Source organism: Bos javanicus, chromosome 7 (assembly GCF_032452875.1).
Source record: "Bos javanicus breed banteng chromosome 7, ARS-OSU_banteng_1.0, whole genome shotgun sequence".
NCBI lineage: Eukaryota > Metazoa > Chordata > Mammalia > Artiodactyla > Bovidae > Bos > Bos javanicus.
The window spans coordinates 2,226,104-2,249,000 of NC_083874.1; the positions used below are offsets into that span (position 1 = coordinate 2,226,104).

General features: G+C 48.7%; 1 protein-coding gene across 1 annotated transcript in view; it reads left to right on the forward strand.

Annotated features, from left to right (window-relative positions):
• Nucleotides 1-22,897, forward strand: part of ADAMTS2 (ADAM metallopeptidase with thrombospondin type 1 motif 2) — a 243,770-nt gene that overhangs the window by 206,516 nt on the left and 14,357 nt on the right. Inside the window, exons 11-17 of the mRNA XM_061421305.1 lie at nt 8,146-8,291; nt 10,864-11,039; nt 12,210-12,343; nt 15,188-15,311; nt 16,541-16,621; nt 18,551-18,717; nt 22,675-22,834. Of these exons, the coding sequence (XP_061277289.1) occupies nt 8,146-8,291; nt 10,864-11,039; nt 12,210-12,343; nt 15,188-15,311; nt 16,541-16,621; nt 18,551-18,717; nt 22,675-22,834 (988 nt within the window). The remainder of the gene's footprint in view (nt 1-8,145; nt 8,292-10,863; nt 11,040-12,209; nt 12,344-15,187; nt 15,312-16,540; nt 16,622-18,550; nt 18,718-22,674; nt 22,835-22,897) is intronic.

A 22,897-nucleotide genomic window follows, 5' to 3' on the forward strand; every position in this document is an offset into this window, starting at 1 on the left:
TTTTCTCCTATTATTGTCTTTTCACTTTCATGTTAGTATCATTTGATGCATAAAAGTTTTTAATTTTGGTGAAGTCTAATGTAGATATGCTTTCTTTTGTCACTTGGTTTTGGTGTTGTAACTAAGAAACCATTGCCATCCAGTGGAGAAGGTGTGTTCCTGTTCTTTCTTTTGGATCTGTGACTCACTGTCAGTTAGGATTCGTGTAAGGTGTGAGGAAGGAGGCCAGCGTTGCTCTTTTGCATGTGAATACCCATTTGTCTCAACACCCTTTGTTGAAGGGGCTATTTTTTCCCAATGAATCATTTGCTACCCTTGCTGAAAATCAGTTGAGCATATGGTTGTAGCCATGCGTTCCTGGAAACAAACTCACTCAGAAGGACAATGCAGATAGCGGAGCGCAGTTTATTACACCGGCGGGCCCAAGGCAGAGTCTCTTCTTAGCCAAGGACCCTGACCAGTTTTGTGAAAACCTTATATACCCTAAGTGTACGTGTTCAAACCCACCTCCCCAAATTCCTTGAAACTAGTCTGGACAAGGTAAAAGAGAGATAAACGATCAAAGTTAACCCATGATTCATGTGCCACAAGACTAGATAAACAGTGGACATTTATCAGTAGGATTGTGGTCATATCCCTATAAACATAATGGGAATTTACCACTTTGTTCTGTTACAGAGATAATTAGCATATTCTTTTAGGCAACAGAGAGTCCAAGGACAAGTCCTGAGGCTCTTTTATCCGGGGGTCTGGTTTTCCATTGGTATGCCATCTCTATAGACACTGTTCAGGGCACAAAGTTCAGAGTCCGTTGGGAGGGTGACCACGCGTGTAGCCTAATGTTCGCAGCCTGGCCTAAGATGAAGCCCAGCTCTGTCTGTTTCCTCCTTCAATATGTAAAGGCTCCTTTCTGGACTCTGTGTTCTGTTCCATTAATAATTTTGTTTCTTTATGCCAGAGCCACTCTGTCTTGTTTATTTTAGTTTTGTGGTAAACTCTGAAACAGGTTAAGTCTGAGTCCTTCCACTTTCTTTTGTTTCAAGATTGTTTTGGCTATTCCTGATCCTTTGATTTGAATTTTTACAAGTATCTCGGTGTCTGCAAAATTCTAGCATAAGTGTCATATTGAGTCACAGATCAATATGGGGAATACAGGCATTCCTCGATTTATTACACTTTGCTTTATTGTGCTTTGCAGACACTACTTTCTTTTTTTTTTTTTTTTTAACAAATTGAAGGTTTGTAGCTACCTGTGTTTTGCTGAAAGTTTTCACTTTCGTCTCAGGTTCAAAGGATTTGTTAACAAAATAAGTCACTTGATAATACAAATAAATGATACAAATATTTATTAGAGAATTATCTAGCTTACTTTCAATATACTAAGATTAAAAGAAAAGAGAAATAGAGCAGAGGATACATCATGAAATTGGGTTTTGACAAACATCCAGACTTAATCAGTGCTGGGAAGTCCCGTGTCCCAGAGCATCTGGAGTCCCAATTGGGAGAGGTCAGCAAGTCAGCTCTGTGGGTGAGACTTTAAAGGTTGCAGTCAGGAGTTCCTGCTTATAATCCCAGGATGGAAGCAAACTGATATCATCATCCATCTATGACCAAATTGCAAGCCTGGTTTCATGTTAATGCTGTTTGTTTTGTCTTGTAAAACTTGGAATGTTGTTCAGCCTGGGACTTGGTGGCCAGGCCCCCTTCAGGGGCTCAACAATCTCAAGATTGCTCCCCCATCTTACCTAAGCTGCTACAAGTCTTGCCCTCACAGCAGGCAGTCACTCCCAGTCACTGCCAGCCAGGGCGGTGTCCAGGCAGGTTAGAAGCAAGGTCAGAGGCCTGCTCTGCTTTGTCTCTGAAGCTTAAACAGACTATTCATTTAATTTCCCTAACACCCTGCATTATCAGTTAATGGTTAGCATTTTTTAGCAATAAAATATTCTAAAGTATGATATGTACGTTGTTTTTTTAAGACATAATGGCACACTTGATAGCTTACAGTATAGTGTGAACATAACTTTTACATGTGCTGGGAAACCAAAAAAATTCATATGGCCCTCCTTATTTTGATATTTACTTATTGTGGTGGTCTGAAACTGAACCAGCAATGTCTCTGAGTATGACTGTGCTGCCATATTAAACTCTGGTCCATGAACATGGGATGTCTTTCCATTTACTTAGACTTTTGGTCATTGATCTTTCAACAAGTTTTTATAGTTTTCAGTGTACTAATGTCACATTTTTTTCCTTCAATTTATCCCTAAAATTTTTTTTGTCATTTTTTGATGTTATTGTAAGTAGAATTGTTTTCTTTTTTTTTTTTTTAACTCAAAATGCTTCTAATTTCTCTTTTTACTTTTTATTGAAGCATAGCTGAATTACAATGTTATGTTACTGCTGTGCAGGAAAATGACTCATTTATTTATGTAAATTTTTGTATTTATATAAACATTTATAAATTGTATAATATAAATACTGTAATTATATGAATATTTTATGTCCTTGTCCATTATGGTTTACTGCAGGATGTTAAATATAGTTCCCTGAGCTATACAGTAAGATTGTGTTATTTATCCATTCTGTATACACCAGTTGCATCTGCTAATTCCAAACTCCCAATTCAACCCTCTCCCACGTTCCTCCCCCTAGACAACCACCAGTCTGTTCTCAATGTCTCTGATAGAATTGTTTTCTTAATCTCATTTCAGTTCGTTCATTGCTAGTCTATAGAAATACAATAGATTTTTGTATATCGATCTTGAATCCTGCAATCTCACTGAACTTTTAAAAATTAGTTTTTAGTGCTTTTCAATAGTGTTTAGTGGTTTCCATAGGATTTTCTTCCCTCATAGCTCAGTTGGTAAAGAATCTGTCTGCAATGCAGGAGACTCTGGTTCGCTTCCTGGGTCAGGAAGATCTGCTGAAGAAGGGACAGGCTACCCACTCCAGTATTCTAGGGCTTCCCTTGTGGCTCAGCTGGTAAAGAATCCGCCTGCAATATGGGAGACCTGAGTTCATTCCCTGGGTTGGGAAGATCCCCTAAAGAAGGGAAAGGCTACCCACTCTAGTATTCTGGCCTGGAGAATTCCATGGGTCACAAAGAGTTGGACACAACTGAGTGACTTTCACTTTCATAGGATTTTCTACATAGAAGATCATTTCATCTGCAAATAGATATAGTTTTACTTCTTCCTTTCCAGACTGGATGCCCTTTCCTTCTTTTTCTTGCCTAATTGTTCTAGCTAGAACTTACGGTACAGTGTTGACTAGAAGTAGTGTGGGCAGACACCCCTTTCTTTCTTCTGATTAGGGGGAAACCATTCATTCTTTCACCATTAAGCATGATGGGGTATTTCATTGATGTCTTTTATCAACTTGAGGAACTTCTAGTCTTGTCTTTTGAGTGCTTTTTTCAGGAAAGGATGTTGGATTTTGCCAATTTTAGTTTTTGAGTCTTGAGGTGACCATATTGTTTTTCCTTTATTCTTTTCAAGGTTTAGGATGCTAAACCTTGCATTCCTCAGATAAATTTCACTTGGTAATGATATGTAATCTTTTACCATGCTGTTGGATTTGGTTTGCTAAAATTTTATTGAGGAATTTAAAGTCTATTTTTATAAGAGATATTGTTCTCTAGTCTTTATCTTAAAATATCTTTGTCTGATTTTGGTATCAGGGTAATATTAGCCTCATTGAATGAACTGGGGAAAATCTTCTCTTCCATTTTTTGGAAGAGTTTGTGAAGAATTGGTATTAATTTTTCTTTAAATGTTTGATAGAATTCGTCAGTGAAGTAATTGGGCCTTCAGCTATTTTTTGTGAGAAATTTTAAATCACTAATTCAATCTCTTTTGTTTGTTACAGGTCTATTGAAATTTTTAGGTCTCATTAAATGAGCTTTGGTAGTCGGTGTCTTTCTAGAAATTTGCCCATTTTCAGAACTTTCTGTTTTTTTTATGTGGATTTCAATTGTTCTCTGTTGTCACTTGTTTTCAGCCTGAATAGCCCCTTTTAGTATTTCTTTTTTATAACCGTATTGAAGTATCATCGATTCACAATGTGGTGTTAGTTTCAGGTCTGTAGCATGGTGATTCAGTTATACATAGACATATATTCATTCTTTCTCAGTTTCTTTTCCCATATAGACTATTACAGAGTACTAAGTAGAGTTCCCTGTGCTATACAATAGGCCCTTGTTGGTTATCTATTTTATATATAATAGTGTGTGTATGTTGATCTTAAACTCCTAATTTAGTATTTGCTCTATGGCAGGTCTGCTAGCAGTGAATTATCCCAGATTTTGTTTATCTAAGAATATTTTTATTTCACTTTCACTGTTGAAAGATAGCTTTGTTATATATGATTCTTGGTGGACACCATTACCTCTGACCTCCATTATTTCTGATTAAAAGTCAGCTGTTAATCTTATTGGGTGTCCAATGAGTCATTTTTCTCTTCCCTGTTTTGACATTTTTGCTTTGTCTTTCAACAACTTTGACTATAATGTGGGAGTGGATCTCTTTGCATTTATCGTCCTTGCTTAAATTTCTTGGATGTTTCCATTAATGTTTGTAATCAAATTTTGGAAGTTTTCAACCATTATTTCTTTGAATATTTTCTACTCCGTCCTCTGTGTCCTCTCCTTTTGGTACTTTTACTACGCACATTTCAGTGAACTTATGGTCTTCCATACTTCTCAGAGGTTCTGTTCAGTTTTCTTTATTTCTCCCCTCTCTGCTCTTCAGCTTGTATAATTTCCATTGATCTGTATTCAAGTTCATGGAGTCTTCTTCCAGCTCACATCTATTACTGAGACCTCTAGTGAGTTTTTCATTTGTTTTTGTACTTTTGAGCTACAGAATTTAGTTTTTTTTTCTTTTTCATTTTTAGTTTCTATCACTTTCTTGATACTATTTGACACTGTTCTTATACTCCCCTTTAGTTCTTTAGACATGGTTTCCTTTTGTTCTTTGAATGTATTTATAATAGCTGGTTAGAAATTTTTGTCTACTAAGTCTAGCATCTGGGCCTCCTCAAAGGTAATTTCTGTTGCCTGCTTACTTTCCTGTGTATGGAGTACATTTCTTTTCATGTCTCAGTAATTTTTGTTGAAACTGGACATTTTAGATAATACATTGAAGAAACTCTGGACACTGGTTATATTGACTCCCCCAGACCTTGTTGTGCTGTTGTTTGCTTGTTTACCTGTTTATTTGTTTAGTGACCTGGCTGCACTGTTTTAATGAATTTTATTTGCCCTGCAGCATGCAGCTGCTGATATTGCCCCTTGGAGATCATGCTGCTGCTGCTGTCGCTTCAGTTGTGTCCGACTCTGTGTGACCCCATAGGCGGCAACCCACCAGGCTTCCCCGTCCCTGGGATTCTCCAGGCAAGAGTACTGGAGTGGGTTGCCATCACCTTCTCCTCGGAGACCATAGCCTTGGGCAGAAACATAGTCACTGAGGCCACACAGCTCCACCTCCACCACCAGAACGGTGGGATTAGCCAGGTTCTCTTTGTCTTTTTCTCTGGCTTTACTGCTAAGCTCTAGCTATTCTGCCTCTATTGGTATCACACCCAATTAGCTTTCACTAGCTGCTAGCTGATTGCTGTATTGTTTTTGATAATGCTCTGGGGTACAAGTTGTCCACAGCCTGACCCAGTTAAATTCTGGACCCTTCACAGGGGCAGGGTGTTACCAGTATTTGAAGCTTGCTCAGGCTTCCCTGGTGGCTCAGATTCCGCCTGTAATGTGGGACACCCGGGTTCAGTCACTGGGTTGGGAAGATCCCCTGGAGGAGGGCATGGCAGCCCACTCCAGTAGTCTGGCCTGGAGAATCCCCATGAACAGAGGAGCCTGGTGGGCTACAGTCCATGGGGTTGCAAAGAGTCAGACATGACTGAGTGACTAAGCACAGCACAGTACAGATCCCAGAAGTACTCTAGCTGTCCTTTCCCTGGTTCTCTCTGTTTCACTTCTAGTTGGGTTACTATTTTACTTGTTGCTTACTAGTATCGTGGAGCTACTGGTCTCCTCTTAATTGCTCACTACCGAGATTTCTGTTGTTTTTGACAATGCCCTTAGGCATGAACTTCCTCATGCTCCATTCCAAATAAATTTAGTCTTCTTAGGGTGAGCTATGGAGCTCTTAGTTCTACCTCCCCTTCTGGGAAGACCACTGCAGCACTGCCCTGGAACTAGGAGCAGGGTTTTCCACTTCCAGAGTGACATTCTTGGTGTACAAACAGGTCAGTGAATAGGGTTAGGACCCTACTCTTGGCTCTTCCCTTTCAGCATAGAACGTCTTCCCTACAAGCAAACCAGGGAAGGGGTTACTAGAGTACAGCATTCTTGGTTTTCTATACTTGGGGTAGAGCCTCCACTCTAGGAGTGAGGACTGGGTGGGCAAAGGGAGTTCCCTGCCTGAAACAGATTTTCTGCAACACAGAGTTGCATGGTATGGGAGATGCCAATGGCCTGCCTTTCCCAGGGTGAAACTATAGCCCTAGACTGGAAGCTGAGGAAACAAGGAATCTCTGTCTTTTAAGTGGTAAGGCCTCCATCACACTAAGATGGGGAAAGAATGGGAGAGGGTTGTGGCTCAAATGTATAGACTTTCACAATTCTTACAAGAATTAGTATATTTTCTCCATTTGTTGTATTGAGCTTAGGACAGTTTCCAGATACCTTATTTTATTATTGAAGTATTTTGTTGTTGGTGGTGTTGTTCAGTCACCCAGGCGTGTCTAACTCTTTGTGACCCCATGGACTACAGCCCGCCAGGCCTCTCTGTTCCTCACCATCTCCCGAAGTTTGCCAAGTGCATGTCCATTGCATCAGCGATGCCATCCAGCTGTCTCATCCTCTGATGCCCTCTTCTCCTTCTATATTGAAGTATAGTTGATTTACATTATTGTGTTACTTTCAGGTATACAACAAAGTGATTCTGTAATATTTTTTTCAGATTTTTTCCATTATAAGTTATTACAAGATATTTAATGTAGTTCCCTATGATATAACTCAGTCCTTATTGTCCAGATAATTTAAATAGTTTGTTTAGAAAATAATTTTCACCAGTTAAATGGTTGTTTTACTGACGAGCGAGTTCACTGAGCCTCTTTCAGCTCCATTCTAGAAGTTTCCATCTGCTGCCTGCTTTTGTAAATGATGTTTTATTGGAATGCAGCCATATCCATCCGTTTATGTGTTGTCTCTAGCCACTTTCATGCTCTAATGGCAGAGTTGAGTAGTTGCAGTAGAGACCTTGTTACCTTCAAAGATTAAAACAGTTACCACCTGGTCCTTACAGAAAAAGCTTGCTGGGGAATCGTCTTTCTACTCTCCCTGTGAAATACATGCTGACCAAATTGTTGTCATCTGAAGAGGGGATGAAAGAGTATGCAGTTAGAATTGCAGCAAACATTGTGTAAATCAACCAATTCTAAAAAAATCATTGTTTTCTGTTTTTGGTTGTTTGTGGTATTTGTCAGTTTTTAAATTTTAAACTTTTTTATATTGTATACTTTCTAGTTGTAAATCAACATTCCATTGCATACCTCATTTAGTATTTTTAATTTTTCACTCTTCTTCAAGTCGGCCCTAAATTGTCTAAGCTTCCTCCTTGGGGTAAGAAGGGCAGCAGTGTGATCAGGTTCAGGCTGACTTTCCTGCGCTCCAGTGTTCTACGTCCTATATTCACGAATTTTTACCATGTCAGCATATCACCTGTCCTTCATTTCCGTACTTCACTTAAATTGCTTTTTTAACTTAAACAGTAGACCTTGTGTGTCTCTAGAGTCACTGGCTTGGTGTGCCGCCTGCATCTTTATAAATGGCACTGTGTGGGCACACTGGCCTGGGGGCTTCACCCTGCAGGCATGGCGTGGGGTGGGCTCTGGTGAGGGGACAGAGCAGGCTAAATGAGGCACTGAGGGTGGCAGGGGGCCAGGGTGGTGGTGGTGGTGGCAGGAGGCCAGGGTGGTGCCCAAATCTGGGCAGGCCAACACCTTACCACACCTCCCAAAGAGATTCTGAGCTTCCAGGGGTCAGTAGGGCCTTCTTTCTTGTACCTCCAGGGCCGGGCACTCATCACGGACACTGCAAGCTGAAGAGTGGGGGGCATATGACCTTCTGTCTTTCAGCACTGCTTTAAAGGACACTGCATCTGGCTGACACCTGACATTCTCAAACGAGATGGCAACTGGGGTGCCTGGAGTCCCTTCGGCTCCTGCTCGCGTACCTGCGGCACAGGTGTGAAGTTCAGGACCCGTCAGTGCGACAACCCACAGTGAGTTTGCCCTGATGTTTCCCAGTCTTCCTGGGGGGCAGCTGTGGTCCCCAAGGGCCCTTGCTAGCCTACCCTATCCTGCAAGGCTCCTCCAGATGTCAGTTCAGGAGAGGGTGTGAGAGTAGGCAAGTCTGGCCCCTTCTCATCCTCCCTGGGAGGGACCGAGACTTAGGAAGGGGAAGGCTCACAGTCTGCTGGGGGCAGAGCCAGCCCTGGAGACTCGGAAACCTGGTCTCCTTCCTCCTGGCCTGCATCCTACTCTAGACCCCAACCTGCTCTGCTCTTCCTGCTTGAGGGCATCAAGACAGAAGGTGGAACAGAGATGAGGCAGTGGGGATAAAGAGAAGGGCTCTCTCGGGCCCTGGGAGGCTGAGAGCCTGAGCAGGAGAGCAAATGATTGCAATCAGGCAAGAGGCAAGGTCAAGCGGCATGCCACCCGTGCCCAGCTGCCCAAAAGGGGAAAGCCTGGAGAGGTGTCCGAAGGCCCGCCAGGCTCCCACCTCCACCCACGCGCCCTGTCCAGCCTCCCAAGCAAGCCCCAGCCCCTGTGCTATCCTCAGAGCGCCCCTGGCGCCTCTCAAGCACCCTGGGGCTAGTACTCGACACTCACGTACTTAGATCGACAAGACAGGAAGTTAGAAACTCAGAGGCTACAGGGTGCTGGGCAAGGATTTTCAGGTTCTGGTCCAGGATGCACCGTCAGAGGAGCAGATCTGGCCTGGCCTCCCCCTCGCTCCTCACCAGGCCCTGACTCCTCCTGGTGCCTGCCTGATGCCAGGCTCTTGGGGCTCAGGGGACTCAGCCCAGGTCTGGCCCTAGGGGAGATCATGCAGGTTGCAGGTACTCTATCTTCTGTCCCTCCCGACATGTGCACTTTAGGGATATTTTCCCCCCTCTGGCTGGTCCAGCTTTCTTAGGCAGCAAGGGTTGAAGGGCAGCAGTAACATGAACAAAACCGCCAGAACCACCTGCCAGCCCGTCTGTTCACAAAAGTACTGGGCCTGCCCAGCGCAGGCCAGTGCCCCGTTCCCTCCACATCAGTGACCATCAGACAGCACAGATGTGCGCACAGAGCTCTGACTGCGGTTTGCTCGTGCCAGCCTGGCCTGCATCAGCACCCAGCCTCCAGAGCCCTGCAGAGCCCGGAGGCCCCCACACTCCAGGGCACCCCATGGGCCTCCCCTTTCGCGTGTCCTCCTGGAGATAATGGCTGGGCCTCTCACTGCCGAATCTTTAGTTGCTGCTCCCTGTGCTCAGTAGTTCTTCCTGGGATTCTGGGGCCAGTATGAAGACTTCTGAGGCTCCCCGCTGGGCCCCTGCCCGCTGGGTTGAGTTCCCTCTGTGTTCTTTGCCCTGCCACTCTTGTGATTGCAGAACTGCAGCTTGCAGCATGAGCTCAAGCTCCCCAGTTTCTCTTCTTCCCGGGCCTCCCCTGTATTCTCCCACTCACACTCTCTTTTGGGATTATCCCGGATTTCTGTTTGAATATGTCTGTCTCCTGCCTAGGCTGGCCCCTTCCTGCTGTTTCTTGCTGCCTGATGCCCTGGGCTTCCCATACCTACACACCCAGGCCTGCACCCCTTCCTGGTAACGCCCAAGCTGTTATTGTCATTTGTCTGTTGTCCCATCAGGGGCCATGATGTAAATCTCAAAGTCACCCTTTCTTTCATGGTCCCATTCAAACACTGAGCCTCTTGGTTCTTACTCCACAAATTTCTGCGGTCATTATTTCCACTGACTTCCCCCAAGAACATGGCACTGTGCAAGGAGCCTCATGGAAGCCAGCCCCTTCCATCGTCCATTCTGCAATGCTGTATGCTGTACACCCCCATCACAGCAGAGCATGGCTTTTGCCCAAGACTCAGGTGGGGCCTTGGGTTCTGCTTGGCTCTGTCACACCTGGCAGATGGCAACACTGAAGCCCCCCTCCTCCTCCCAAGGTGCTGGCCTGCCGTGCTCCAGCACCCTGACTTCCAGGGGCACTTGCTGGCCACTAGCCAGCACATTTCCCATGGAGTTAGTGCTTTTAGGACTGGTGAGATTCTCAGCAAAGTAAGGAAATTACAGATGTACAGCCCAAGTTTTCTTGAGGTGGAGGAAACCTGGAGATGTACCTGATACTTGTTGAGAACACCTGTAGCAGGATTCCACTACTTCAGATTTACTGTGAGTTCTCACTGTGTGTGAGGCCCAGGTCGGGAGGATGTAGGGAAGGTTCACCCAGCTCCTCCACCCTGGGGCTTATGGCTGGGGGTGTGGCAGACCCTACAGGCCCTGTTACAGATCACTGCTGGTTCACAGCCATAGCTACAGGAGCTGGGGTGGGGCCCGGGGTGCACAGGGCCTGAGTAGCTGCTCCCTCCCCTTGGGGCCCCCAGGAGGATTACCAGCCTCTCCTGTACTGATGCTCCAAGCCTCTGGGACAGGGCAGGGCTGGGTTCCTTCACTCAGCAGCGCTGTCCCCTCACCCCCAAGGCTCAGGGATCCCCTCAGATCCCACAGGTGGCACTCTTAAGTGTTGGCCTCTTCCTGGTGGCACCCCATTGGAAGGCCTCTCTGCTTTCTCCTCCAGCCCAGCCAATGGGGGCCGCACATGCTCGGGCCTCGCCTACGATTTCCAGCTCTGCAACTCGCAGGACTGCCCTGACGCGCTGGCTGACTTCCGCGAGGAGCAGTGCCGGCAGTGGGACCTGTACTTCGAGCATGGTGACGCTCAACACCACTGGCTGCCCCACGAGCACCGGGACGGTGAGCCCCAGGGGGAGCGGGCACTCGGTGGAGGGGCCAGGGCTCCCTGGGCCACTGGCTGCCCCCACGAGCACCGGGACGGTGAGCCCCAAGGGGTGTGGGCACTCCGTGGAGGGCTCAGGGCTCCCTGGGCCACTGATTCTGTATGGGCGTGCCAACAGAGCCCACCCTGGGCTGGGGGCTCATGGCAGGACTGCAGTCCCAGAAAAGCCAGGGAACTGAGCCTGGCCAAGGATGCAGCAGAGAGGGAAGCTCCAGCTGGCCCCAGGCGCCTGCAGTTGCCCTCTGGTGGACAAGGCTGGCATTGCACCATTAGCCCCGCTCAGCCGCAGGGCAGGGACAGGCCAGAGTTGTCCAAGGAATCAGGTTGGCTTTGACCTCTCATCTTTCAGTGAGAACTCTCCGTTCCAAGTGACTTGAACTGGTTTAAGCACCAAAAGGCATTTGTTGGCTGCTGGGACTGAAAAGTCTGGTAGCTTCAGGCGTGAGAGTGTTTGTATTTTAACTGGATCCCACGCAGTTTCCGTTCTTTTCAGGCATCGAGCAGAGGGAGGCGGGGTCTGCGGCCTGCTCTGCTGTATCTGTTACCTCAGCTGAGCACCTGTTGCAAGCCCCACGTCTGCATGCAAGGAGAAGGTGCCAGAGCAGATGGGATTTCCCCCCGCCCCCAAGAGGGGGACTGTGGTCTGGCAAAAAATCAAATAATGATGAGGTGTCTCAGTGACTTCTGAGACAAATGCTGAGAAGGGAAGGTGCCCGGTACCCGAGACTGAAGCAAGGGGCATCTTATTTGGGGTTACAGAGGTGGACTGGAAAAGGTCTTCAAGTAGAGAGCTGGCAAAGAGCCAGCTGCCCTTCCCCTGAATATGGGGTTCCCTAGATAGGACCCCAGCGATCCGAGACCTGGCTGCATCCACAGCAGCCTGGCTCAGCTGGGGGAAGCTAAGTCCCGTACAACAGGGTCATGAAGCAGGTTGCTGTCGTTACTCCTCTTTCCCTTTCTCCCCTGGCCCAGGGCAGACGTGGGGCGGGGGGCAGGTGAATCAGAAGGAAACGCTCCTGGTGGGAGTTTCTCTTTGCGAGGTGCTTCCCTGTAGCAAACTTAGGAAGGAAACTACAAGAAAGTGAGCGGTGCGGCCAGCCAGCCAACACCCCCTGCTTCCCTTCCAGCCAAGGAGCGGTGTCATCTCTACTGTGAGTCCAAGGAGACCGGGGAGGTGGTGTCCATGAAGCGTATGGTGCATGACGGGACACGCTGTTCCTACAAGGACGCCTTCAGCCTCTGCGTGCGTGGGGACTGCAGGGTGAGTGCCCCAGGAGCAGGGGCAGCGATGGCTCAGGGCCTCGGCTTTCTGGGGCTTCGGGAAGACTTGCTGAGGTTAAGCATGCAAAGTACTGCAAACCGCACCTCGATCAGGGCAGGCTGTCAGCAAATGTTGGTTCCCAGCCCCTACTCCCTGCTGTCCTCCTCCATGACAGGGGTTCTCAGACTTGAGTCTGAGGAGCCCCCTGAGGAGCTCAGGGCCCCACCTGAGAAATTCTGCTTGTGTAGGACGAGGCCGTGGCCCAGAACATGAGTTTCACCAGCGCCACAGGTGGCCCGGACACACTAGGTCCTGGGGACCCCCTTGGGAAGCACCAGTGTGTCCTTGCACTCCGCTGGGCACTGGACAGCTTACTCTTGCTCAGGGGAGCCCACTGTGGTTCTTGTCGGCTTGGTTCTTTGTTGAAATGCTGTGTTTTTTTACTGTACTGTCTTTGGATGTCACAGGAGACAGCTCCGGGGCACACTCAGCATGTTATTAGCGACGTGAGTGCAGACCTGCCCCCTTTTCTAGAAATAGCAGGGAGCCTCTGCAGCTTCTATAAATGTGGCAGACTGCAGTGTCAACGAGGCTGACTCCCGTCTCACCTTCCTGAGAAGTGAGCATCCTCAGGCTATCTCTGGCAGAGAGCCTGAGGCGGGTCCCCTGGAGGAGGTGGAAGAGGATGGAAGAACAGAGAAGTGGGGTGTGGCGTTGTGGGAGGAGAGCGCAGGGATTCTCTCCACACATGTTTCAGTAGGATTGTAGCCAGCAGGGAGGGCAAGCCACGTAGTCTGCTCACGCTCCAAACACGCAACCAAGTATTAATACTTGAAAACAAAGACAGCAATGTCTCTTCCGTAATCGTGGGATTTTAATTGAGGGAGGTGACTGAATGATGACACAGAAAAGTCACTTGTCATTAAAGAAGAGCTTATTACTTTCATTTCCTGAGGGAAGAGCATGCTGTGCTGTGCACCAGGTTCAGTTAGGAGGCAGAAGGAGCAGGGGAAAGTCTGGGCCAGAGCTTTTATTGGGGTTTCCATAGTGGGAAAGGGGAGGCAGGCAGAATAAACAGCTTGGGGTTGGCCAGTTTGAATAATTCTCTAAGACTGCATGGCCAGAAACTGGCTCTGTAGCCCCTTCGTAGTCTGGAGACCCAGCCCTCAAAGGTCTTTGTAAGACAAAACGCAGAAATCAAAGAGAAAAGGGACAGGAAGCAGTCTCACAAGAGGTGGTGAGAGGAGGATCTTGAGGGGTGAACTGGCTCTGGGCTTCCTGGCAGCCAGGGCAAAGAGGGAAACCTGTGAAGCTGCGGCGCACGCTAGAACAGGCGGGGAGCAGAGCAGCTAGAGGAGAGGCTGTCTTCCCTGCTGAGTGTGGGCATGGGTGTGAACGTGGCCTCAGGCAGTGTGCTCACACCCCGGGTCTGCTCCGCACAGAGCTCTGCGGCTGGGAATGGTGTGCTGTCGCAGGGCTGTAGCCAGCAAAAGAACCGGAATGTGTTACTGCCTCCACCAGGTGGCCTCGGGCAAGGAAACATCCCTGCTCTGTGTGGAACGAGTTTTAATACTAGGGTGGACAGTGTTGAGAGGATTCATCGAGAGAATGAAGGCAGAAGCGGTCCTACCAGCTCTTGTGTCCCGCCCACACGCCCCGAGACAGACTGAGAGGGCACCATTCCTGGGAGCAGTGTGAGGGAGGGACCTGCAGGCCGAAGCTCTGTGGGGAGCCCCAGAGGGCCGCTGCGTGGACGCCGGGGACACGGGCAGAGGCCACGTCTGATTCATGTTCACGAGGACGCCAGTGTGCTATGCCAGGGCAGCTTCGGGACTAAGGCCTGGTAGCTCAGCTGGTAAAGGATCCACCTGCAATGCAGGAGACCCCGGTTCAATTCCTGGGTCAGGAAGATCCACTGGAGAAGGGATAGGCTGCCCACTCCAGTATTATTGGGCTTCCCTGGTGGCTTAGCTGGTAAAGAATCCGCCTGCAATGTGGGAGACCTGGGTTCTATTCCTGGGCTGGGAAGATCCCCTGGAGAAGGGAAAGGCTACCCACTCCAGTATTCGGGCCTGGAGAGTTCCATGGACTGTATCGTCCATGGGGTCACAAAGAGTCAGACAGGACTGAGCGACTCTCACACTAGGCTGTGCAGAGTCCGCTACAGGTTACAGTGTCCAGATGAGTGGATGAGTGAGCAGGGAAAAGGCTGGTCCTTGCGTGGGTGTCTTGCTGATCCCGTTCACGATGCCAATTGTCATGCTGTTCACACTGTCCACACCGTTCGCTGAAACCAGGGTAGGCAAGGCACGAGCTAAGAGGCTGGACGGAGACTCGAGGAGCCGCTGGAACTGCAGACACATTTATTCTCTCCTGGCTGACACGGCAGCCATAGCAGCAGACGTAACATAACACAACTGCACACAGCGTCTCTCCTGGCTGACGCAGCAGCTGTAGCAGTATTCACGCTGTGTTCTCTCCTCTCGTGGCTGACCCAAAGGACACAGCCGTGAGGCAGCAGTCACGCCGCCCCTTTTTACGTGGAGCTCACATATCCCTACAGCGCAAGTAACTCGCGGCTAAGCAAGCACCTCGTGATGCGCATGCGCAAGGCCACAAATGTGCTCAGCTGTTACATGGTCATTATTTACAAAATGTGGGGTGAGAGAGCCTGCACACGCCATCTGGGCCACTTTGCGCCCTCCCTGCAGTGGGCACACAGGCTCTTTCTTGCTCCGAAGCCCCCTCTCCTTCCTCTGCTTCAGGCTGCCGAGGGAGCAGGCGCCAGGGCCCAGTGGGGAGTAGGGTCTCAGCGGGCACCGCATTTCCCCCATCCCTCTGCAGAAGGTGGGCTGTGACGGGGTGATCGGCTCCAGCAAGCAGGAGGACAAGTGTGGTGTGTGCGGAGGGGACAACTCCCACTGCAAGGTGGTCAAGGGCACGTTCTCGCGCTCGCCCAAGAAGCTTGGTGAGTGCACCCCTCCCTCCCCCTGCCCAGAGGCTGTCTGGGAAGAGGGGCTCTAAGTCTGGGAGGGTGAGGTGGAGAGGCAACCTTAGGGGTCGCTGTGTCAGGCCCCAGGCTGGGTGGGGACAGGGAGATGCCAGGGTGTGGGGTGCACAAGGTGAGTCTTCAGTGCCTTTATTTGAGGGCTCCCTCCCCAGCTCTCCAAGGCTTTCTAGCCACCACTGGCCTCCCTTGCTCTCTGCCCCACCACTGCCGCCCCCAGGCGCCTGTGGGTGGGACCTTTGACGAGCTAGCCAGTGCAGCCTGCGGCCTAGGGAAACGTAGGCCTGTCCCAACAGGGCCACAGGAGATTTGGGGCTGGGGAACTTGGGGTCCCTGGCCAAGGTGGGCTCTGGGAAAACAGCCCTGTGGATGAACGTCCTTCCAGAGTGGTCCCTCCACCTGGCTTCGGGGCTCTGGGTGGGCCTGCGGCAGCTGACTGCTCTGCCTCTGACTGAAATGGGGAGAAGCCACTTTGGTGGGCTTCCCGGGTCCTCACTGGTAAAGAAGCTACCTGCCAATGCAGAAGACGCAGGAGATGAGCATTCCATCCCTGGGTCACGAAGATCCCCCGGAGAAGGGCATGGCAACCCACTCCAGTATTTTGGCCTGGAGAAACCCCAGGGACAGAGGAGCCTGGTGGGCTATACAGTCCATGGGGTCACACAGGGTTGCACAAGACTGAGTGACTGAGCACACACGCAGGCACGCAGGCACTTTGGCTCAACTCTTTTGGAAGAAGGGCCTGGAGCAAACCTGCCACACTCCACTCAGAGCTGGTGCTGGGCTGCTGCCAGCTGGCTGCTGCACAGTCCCATGTGAGCAGGCTGTCTTTTGTTTAGGGATTAAGCTGCTGAGGTCCAGGGAGACCGAGCAGTCTGCTGAAAGCTTCTCTCTTGGTTGTGGCATCTTAGCTCCATGCGGGGCATGACTCCGGGGCTACTCGTGAGGACACCCACCAAGTTTTCAGTGGAAGAGGTTGAAGAAGCGCTGGGATTTGAAAATGAGCCGGAGGGCTGTTGCTGTCTGGGATATACTAGCTTTCCCATGGGCCCCTCTCTCAGTGGGCAGTCAGAGCCCATCAAACACTGGGCCTCTGGAACCACCATCGAGGGCAAGGCCCTCCTCACATTGTCCGCATTTGACAGCAACTCCCTTCTCTTTTGGCTTTGTCTCCCCACATCCCAACCAAGGTTACATCAAGATGTTTGAGATCCCGGCAGGAGCCAGACACCTGCTAATCCAGGAAGCAGACACCACCAGCCATCACCTGGGTGAGTGCCAGAGCCAGACAGCGCAGTGGCTCCACAGGCTCCACAGCCTGACTGTTCTGGGGGTCGGGGGCCTGACTGGGAGGCATGGGCTGCAACCCTATCTCCTCTGCCCCTGGCTTGGCCCAGCTGATGGGTGGGTCTCTCCTTTAGTACTTTCCCAATGGAGAAGCCTTCCCTCACAGCAGTTTTGGAGGGACATGTGTCTAAGACATGCCATACCTCCCACTCAAAGTCGAAGGGGAAGCCCCTCGCTCACTGGAAGTCAGCAAGTTCCACAAGCAGTGGCTGCCGAGGCCAGCTGGTAGATGGGCTCCCATGGTGCGTTTGCATATTTTCATTTAGTTTCATTTTAAATTCGAGCGGTTCTTTTGGAATAGAGATGCCTGGCATCTCTTGGAAATTTGGATGTTCTGACAACTCGGGATGCCCCTTCTCACATGGCAGCCCCTGTGGCACTGTGCTCCTGCAGGCTGCCTGGAACCCCTCACAGGGGTTCACTCATCCACACGGCCCCAAGTTGCAGGACCAAAGTAGGAAGTGATGCTGGGGGTCAGTGAGGGGACCTCACACAAGTCCTTTCTCCTAGTTTGGGTCCCATTTTCTTTCCTGTGCCCTGGAGGGGTCAGGGGTTCCATGACTGTGGGCATCTAGCACCTCCGCTGATGTGAGCAAACACCACTCTTTTTAAAATGCAGATGCTTCTTTCTTCCTTATTTTTAGAGGAGACTTTTATGTTGCTGTCCCAACATGGACAGCCAGTACTCCTTGTCTTAAGTAGGAGGCAAATATAAAAGTCAATCCCTTAAAAAAAGACACTTCTACCTAAACACTGCTTCCTGCCCAGGGCTATCTCTGCAAACAAGGAGGGAGGGTTAGTGGCAAGCGAGGGACCTCCTGGCACTTACCACGGCTCTCAAGGGAGTCTAGGAAACTTGTGCAGGGAACGGTTTTCTCACTGTTATCCTGTGATTTTTGTGCCCAGTCTGTGGCCTCCCTGCTAAAATCTTCCAGCAGCCCCCCAGGAGCCGCTTTCCACACTCTGGCAAGTGTGGGGCTTTGTGCCAGCGGATTCTCATCTCCTGGACATTCTTTGTGGATGCATAGTAGGCTGGGTCTGGAGAAGGCGATGGCACCCCACTCCAATACTCGCCTGGAAAACCCCATGGACGGAGGAGCCTGGTGGGCTCCAGTCCATGGGGTCGCGAAGAGTCGGACACGACTGAGCGACTTCACTTTCACTTTTCACTTTCATGCATTGAAGAAGGAAATGGCAACCCACTCCAGTGTTCTTGCCTGGAGAATCCCAGGGACGGGGAGCCTGGTGGGCTGCCGTCTCTGGGGTCGCACTGAGTCGGACACGACTGAAGCGACTTAGCAGCAGCAGCAGTAGCAGTAGGCTGGGTGGTCCCCGAGTCAGGTCAGGCCTCTTTGGGATGTAGGGGACTGGTGGGGTACCAGGCTGAGCCATAGTTATCAACAGGGTGGGAAGGTGTGTGGGACGCATGCTCACCCCAGGGCAGGAAGCCCTGGTGTCCAGCAGGTACCCCTCACCCAGGGAGCTGGGTCAGGGAGGGCAGTGGCCCTGAGAGCCCCCTGAGTGCTCCAAGTAGACTGTACGGATGTGGCCCTGGTGGTTCCTAAGTCCCTACCATGGAGCCTCTCCTCCAGGGCCTGAGAGGCAGATCCAGAAAAGGGCCCCAGACCCGGCAGGAGGGCGGGTTGGAGGGAAACTTAGGTCCAGTGCAGAGACAAAGGACAAGGCAGGTTCCCAAGGCGGCTTGGGTTGTCAGTGGGACTGAAGGAAGAAAAGGGGCTCTGCTCCCCACAATTCCCCCAACCTGTTCAAACTAGTGAACCCTGATGACCTCCCACACTTCTGCCCCCGGGTGATCGTGGCTGTCTTCCATCCTTCTGTCTTTTATCGTTCAGCCGTCAAAAACCTGGAGACAGGCAAGTTCATTTTAAATGAGGAGAATGACGTGGATCCCAACTCCAAGACCTTCATCGCCATGGGCGTGGAGTGGGAGTACCGGGATGAGGACGGCCGGGAGACGCTGCAGACCATGGGCCCCCTCCACGGCACCATCACTGTGCTGGTAAGTCAGACAGGGGCCAGGCCCGCCGCCTCTTGCAGCGTGAGGCGGGTGAGGCAGGTGGCTGCTGGGGAAGGGGTCGGGCGGTGCCTGGGAGCCCTGAGCCTCCCTACAGCCTTCAGGCCATGTTCTGCACGGCCCCTCCGGCCTGACCTTTGAGCTGAGGACCTCCGTCTCTGTGTCAGAGTGAGGAGCACGCATGGAGCCACCGGTCTGGCTCCTTGCCCTGTGTCCCTGGGCGACCAGAGACAAAATCCCCTGTAAGCATTTAGGCTTCCCCTCCACAAACAACTCTGGGCGACATTCACGGCCACCTCTCATCATGCTTATTCTTGTCTGCTACTGCATTCAAACCCTGAAGCTCCCTGGGGGTGACCGATGGGGCTGCAGGAAATTGGACTGCGAGACCCAAGTCACACTAAGCCTTTGTCTCTGAGCAGCACTGGACCCCGGGTCCCCTGAGTCCAGGACCACAGGCTGCTCCTGGGTTTGATTTCCTAATTTACTTTTTAAAAATTAATTTCAATTGCATATGCAATATATTTTGTCAGTAAAAAGAAATTAAAACACTGCAGATAAGGCTCATGTGCCTTTTGCCCCTCTCTGAAGGTGAGCACACCGTGCTGGGGCTCAGCGCCCCACACCAGGGTGTGCAGCTGGGGGCTGGGGTGTTCACGCTCACCATGCTCTGCTCACCCCGCCTGCGTGCACTTCCGTCCCCAGAGATGCCTCTGCTGCCCTGCCTTTGTCAGTGCACATACAGTCGGGCCTCAGTCCTGCTGTTTCTGTGTTGGTAAATTCCCCTACTGAAAGTATTTCTAATCTCCAAACTGGTACAGACACACCTCAGGAGAAATAGGTAGGTTGGGTTCCAGGCCACCACAGTAAAGTGAATATCATAGTCATGCAAGGCGTGCGGATGTGTGTTTCCCAGAGCACATGGGATACTATCCTGTGGTCTGTGAAATGTGTGATAGCCTTAGGCCTGAAAAACAATGTACATACCTCAATTAAAGATAAAGAGCAAAAAGGCAACTACATAATAAAATCAAAGACCACTTGGTCAGAGATCACCATGATAAAAGTAATAATAATTGTTCTGCTGAAAGAGTTATGTCCTGCTGAGACTTACTTTTGGTTTCAGGTTCAGAGGATTCACTGGCAAAATAACCACCCTAGGCTTCCCTGGTGGCTCAGACTATAAAGAATCTGCCTGCAATGCAGGAGACCTCAGTTCAATTCCTGGGTCTGGAAGATCCCCTGGAGAATGGATAGGCTACCCACTCCAGGTTCTTGGGCTTCCCTGGTGGTTCAGATGGTAAAGAATCCACATGCAATGCAGGAGACCTAGGTTCGATTCCTGGGTTGGAAAGATCCCTTGGAGGAAGGCATGGCAGCCCATTCCAGTATTCTTGCCTGGAGAATCCCATGGACAGAAGAGCCTGGTGGGCTACAGTCCATGGGGTCACAAAGAGTCGGACACATCTGAGCAGCAAATACAGAGCACATTTAGTAAGCAAGAAATAGGAAGTTTATTACATTAGCAGTGAGTTACAGTATGAGGACAAGTAATATAGTAAGAAATTATTATACATACATCACCACAAGAAATATATATATATTTGATGCTGCTGCTGCTGCTAAGTCGCTTCAGTCGTGTCCGACTCTGTGCGACCCCAGAGATGGGAGCCCACCAGGCTCCGCCATCCCTGGGATTCTCCAGGCAAGAATACTGGAGTGGGTTGCCATTTCCATCTCCAATGCATGAAAGTGAAAAGTGAAAGTGAAGTCGCTCAGTTGTGTCTGACTCTTAGCCACCCGGTGGACTGGAGCCCACCAGGCTCCTCCGCCCATGGGATTTTCCAGGCAAGAGTACTGGAGTGGGGTGCCATTGCCTTCTCCAATATATTTGATATATAAATATATATTATATATAATATAATAATAATATACAATTATATTATATTAAATAAATATAATATATATAAATTATATATAATAAATATGTTGTATATTTAGATTTATAATTATTATAATGATTATATTAATATCATATTGTAATAATTATATTAATAAAATAATTATATTAATATAATATACTATATGTTATATATTATATATATAATATTTTATAAATATATAAAAAATATAATTATATATTATATATAGAATATAATATATTATATAATATTATATAATTATATAATACTATTCTATATATTCTATATTATTTATATAATATATAATATAAAATATATCAATATAAAATGTCTTATAAATATATAAATTTATAAACATTTTTAAATATATAAATATATTTTGTAAATATATAAAATATATAATATATAATTCTATATTTGTATATATTATATATAATTGTATAATATATTATATATTAAATATTATAATTAATTAATTTAATTAATATAATATATAATTGTATATATTATATTATATACAATTATATATAATATAATGTATTATATATAATAATATAATTATTTATAATATAATTATATGTATTATATACTGTATTACATAATATATGTTATATATATTATAATATATAATGTTATTATATTATTAATTAATGTTATATATATATAAATATATATATATGATATATATCACTAAATTGGGAACCATCCAGATCTAATCTGGAGCTCCCAGTACATGGTACAGCAAGACACAAACGCATGCATCCATACTCGGGCGATGCTGGGGTGTCCCTGGAACAGCAGTCTGGACCCCCAGTTGAGAGGTTCTGGGCAGTTTGTCCCCCTCAACCTCCCATCCCTTCTCTCACTGTTGAGACTTCAGAACTCAGTTCAAAGCAGTCCTGCTTTTATTTCAAGCCACAAGTACCTTTTTGTGGAGATGCAGCTCTGGCTATTATGTTGAAGCCTTGTATGTCTATTCGTAAGTCTCAGAATGTCAGCAGATCCCTGGGAAAGGGCAGATTCCCAAGGCCCAGGAAGCTTCGTGACTTACTCCCTTTCTTGTGACTTACTCCCTTCCTTATCTACTGGCTCCCAGGATCTTTTGCCATTTCTGCTAGTCAGCAGCTTGGCATGTAACTCCTTTCAGGGTCTCTGTTTAACGGTCAGTAGCTTTTGAAGCCTTAACAAGACTACTTCCATTGATTTGTCCAACAGTAATGAAAACATTTGAAAGATTGTGGGAAGTACCAAAATGTGACCCAGACAGCCAAAAAGTCACCAAATGCTGTTGACAAATGGCGCCAATAGACTTGCCGCACATGGGGCTGCCGTAAACCTTTAAGTTGTTAAAAGATAACGTCTGTGAAGCACAGTAAACCGAAGCGCCATAAAGCGAGGTCTGCCTGTGCTCTCGGCGGAGCAGGGCAAGTGTGAGCGCCTGACATGCGTGCTCCCAGCAGAGCGGAGCCAGGCCTGGTTCTGCTACTTATTTCAGCTCCTACTGTAAACAAGCATCTTTTCACACTCTATTTACTGCCATGTTCTTTGCATTTTTATGCTTTCGGAAGATAATCTCACTGTTTAAAATGTCCCCAGTTGTGGCTGTGAAGTGTGCCTGGTGTCCCTCTGCATGGAGGCTGTGGGTTTGCCCCGTGGAGAGACAAGAATGCGTGTGTTACTGAGCTTTGTCCAGGCACAAGTACCTGGGTGCTGGCTGTGAGTTCAGTATCAGTGAATCAACAGTGTGTACTGATTAAGGTGTCTAAACAGAAACACCCATAGAATAGGCTTATGCATAGGCTGTTGATGAAAATGTCATGACCAGAGGTTCGCTGGCCCAGACCCTGTGTTCCCCAGTGGTTCAGTACGGGCAGGTTCAGTGTTTGCTGGGACTTTCTAGAACCTGACTACCGGGAATAATGAGACTTGGCCAGGCATGTTCCTCGGGCTGACCTTCCTAACCAGGTCTCTGGGGGAGAGTGGTGGGGGGCGGGCATATTCACCCCTGTCTCCGGGGCAGGTCATCCCGGAGGGGGACGCCCGCATCTCGCTGACCTACAAGTACATGATCCATGAGGACTCGCTCAATGTGGATGACAACAACGTCCTGGAAGATGACTCTGTGGGCTATGAGTGGGCCCTGAAGAAGTGGTCGCCCTGCTCCAAGCCCTGCGGTGGAGGTGAGGGGCTTTCTCAGAGCCGGGGCCCCAGAGGAAAGGGGGATGAGCAGGAAGGGTCTCCTG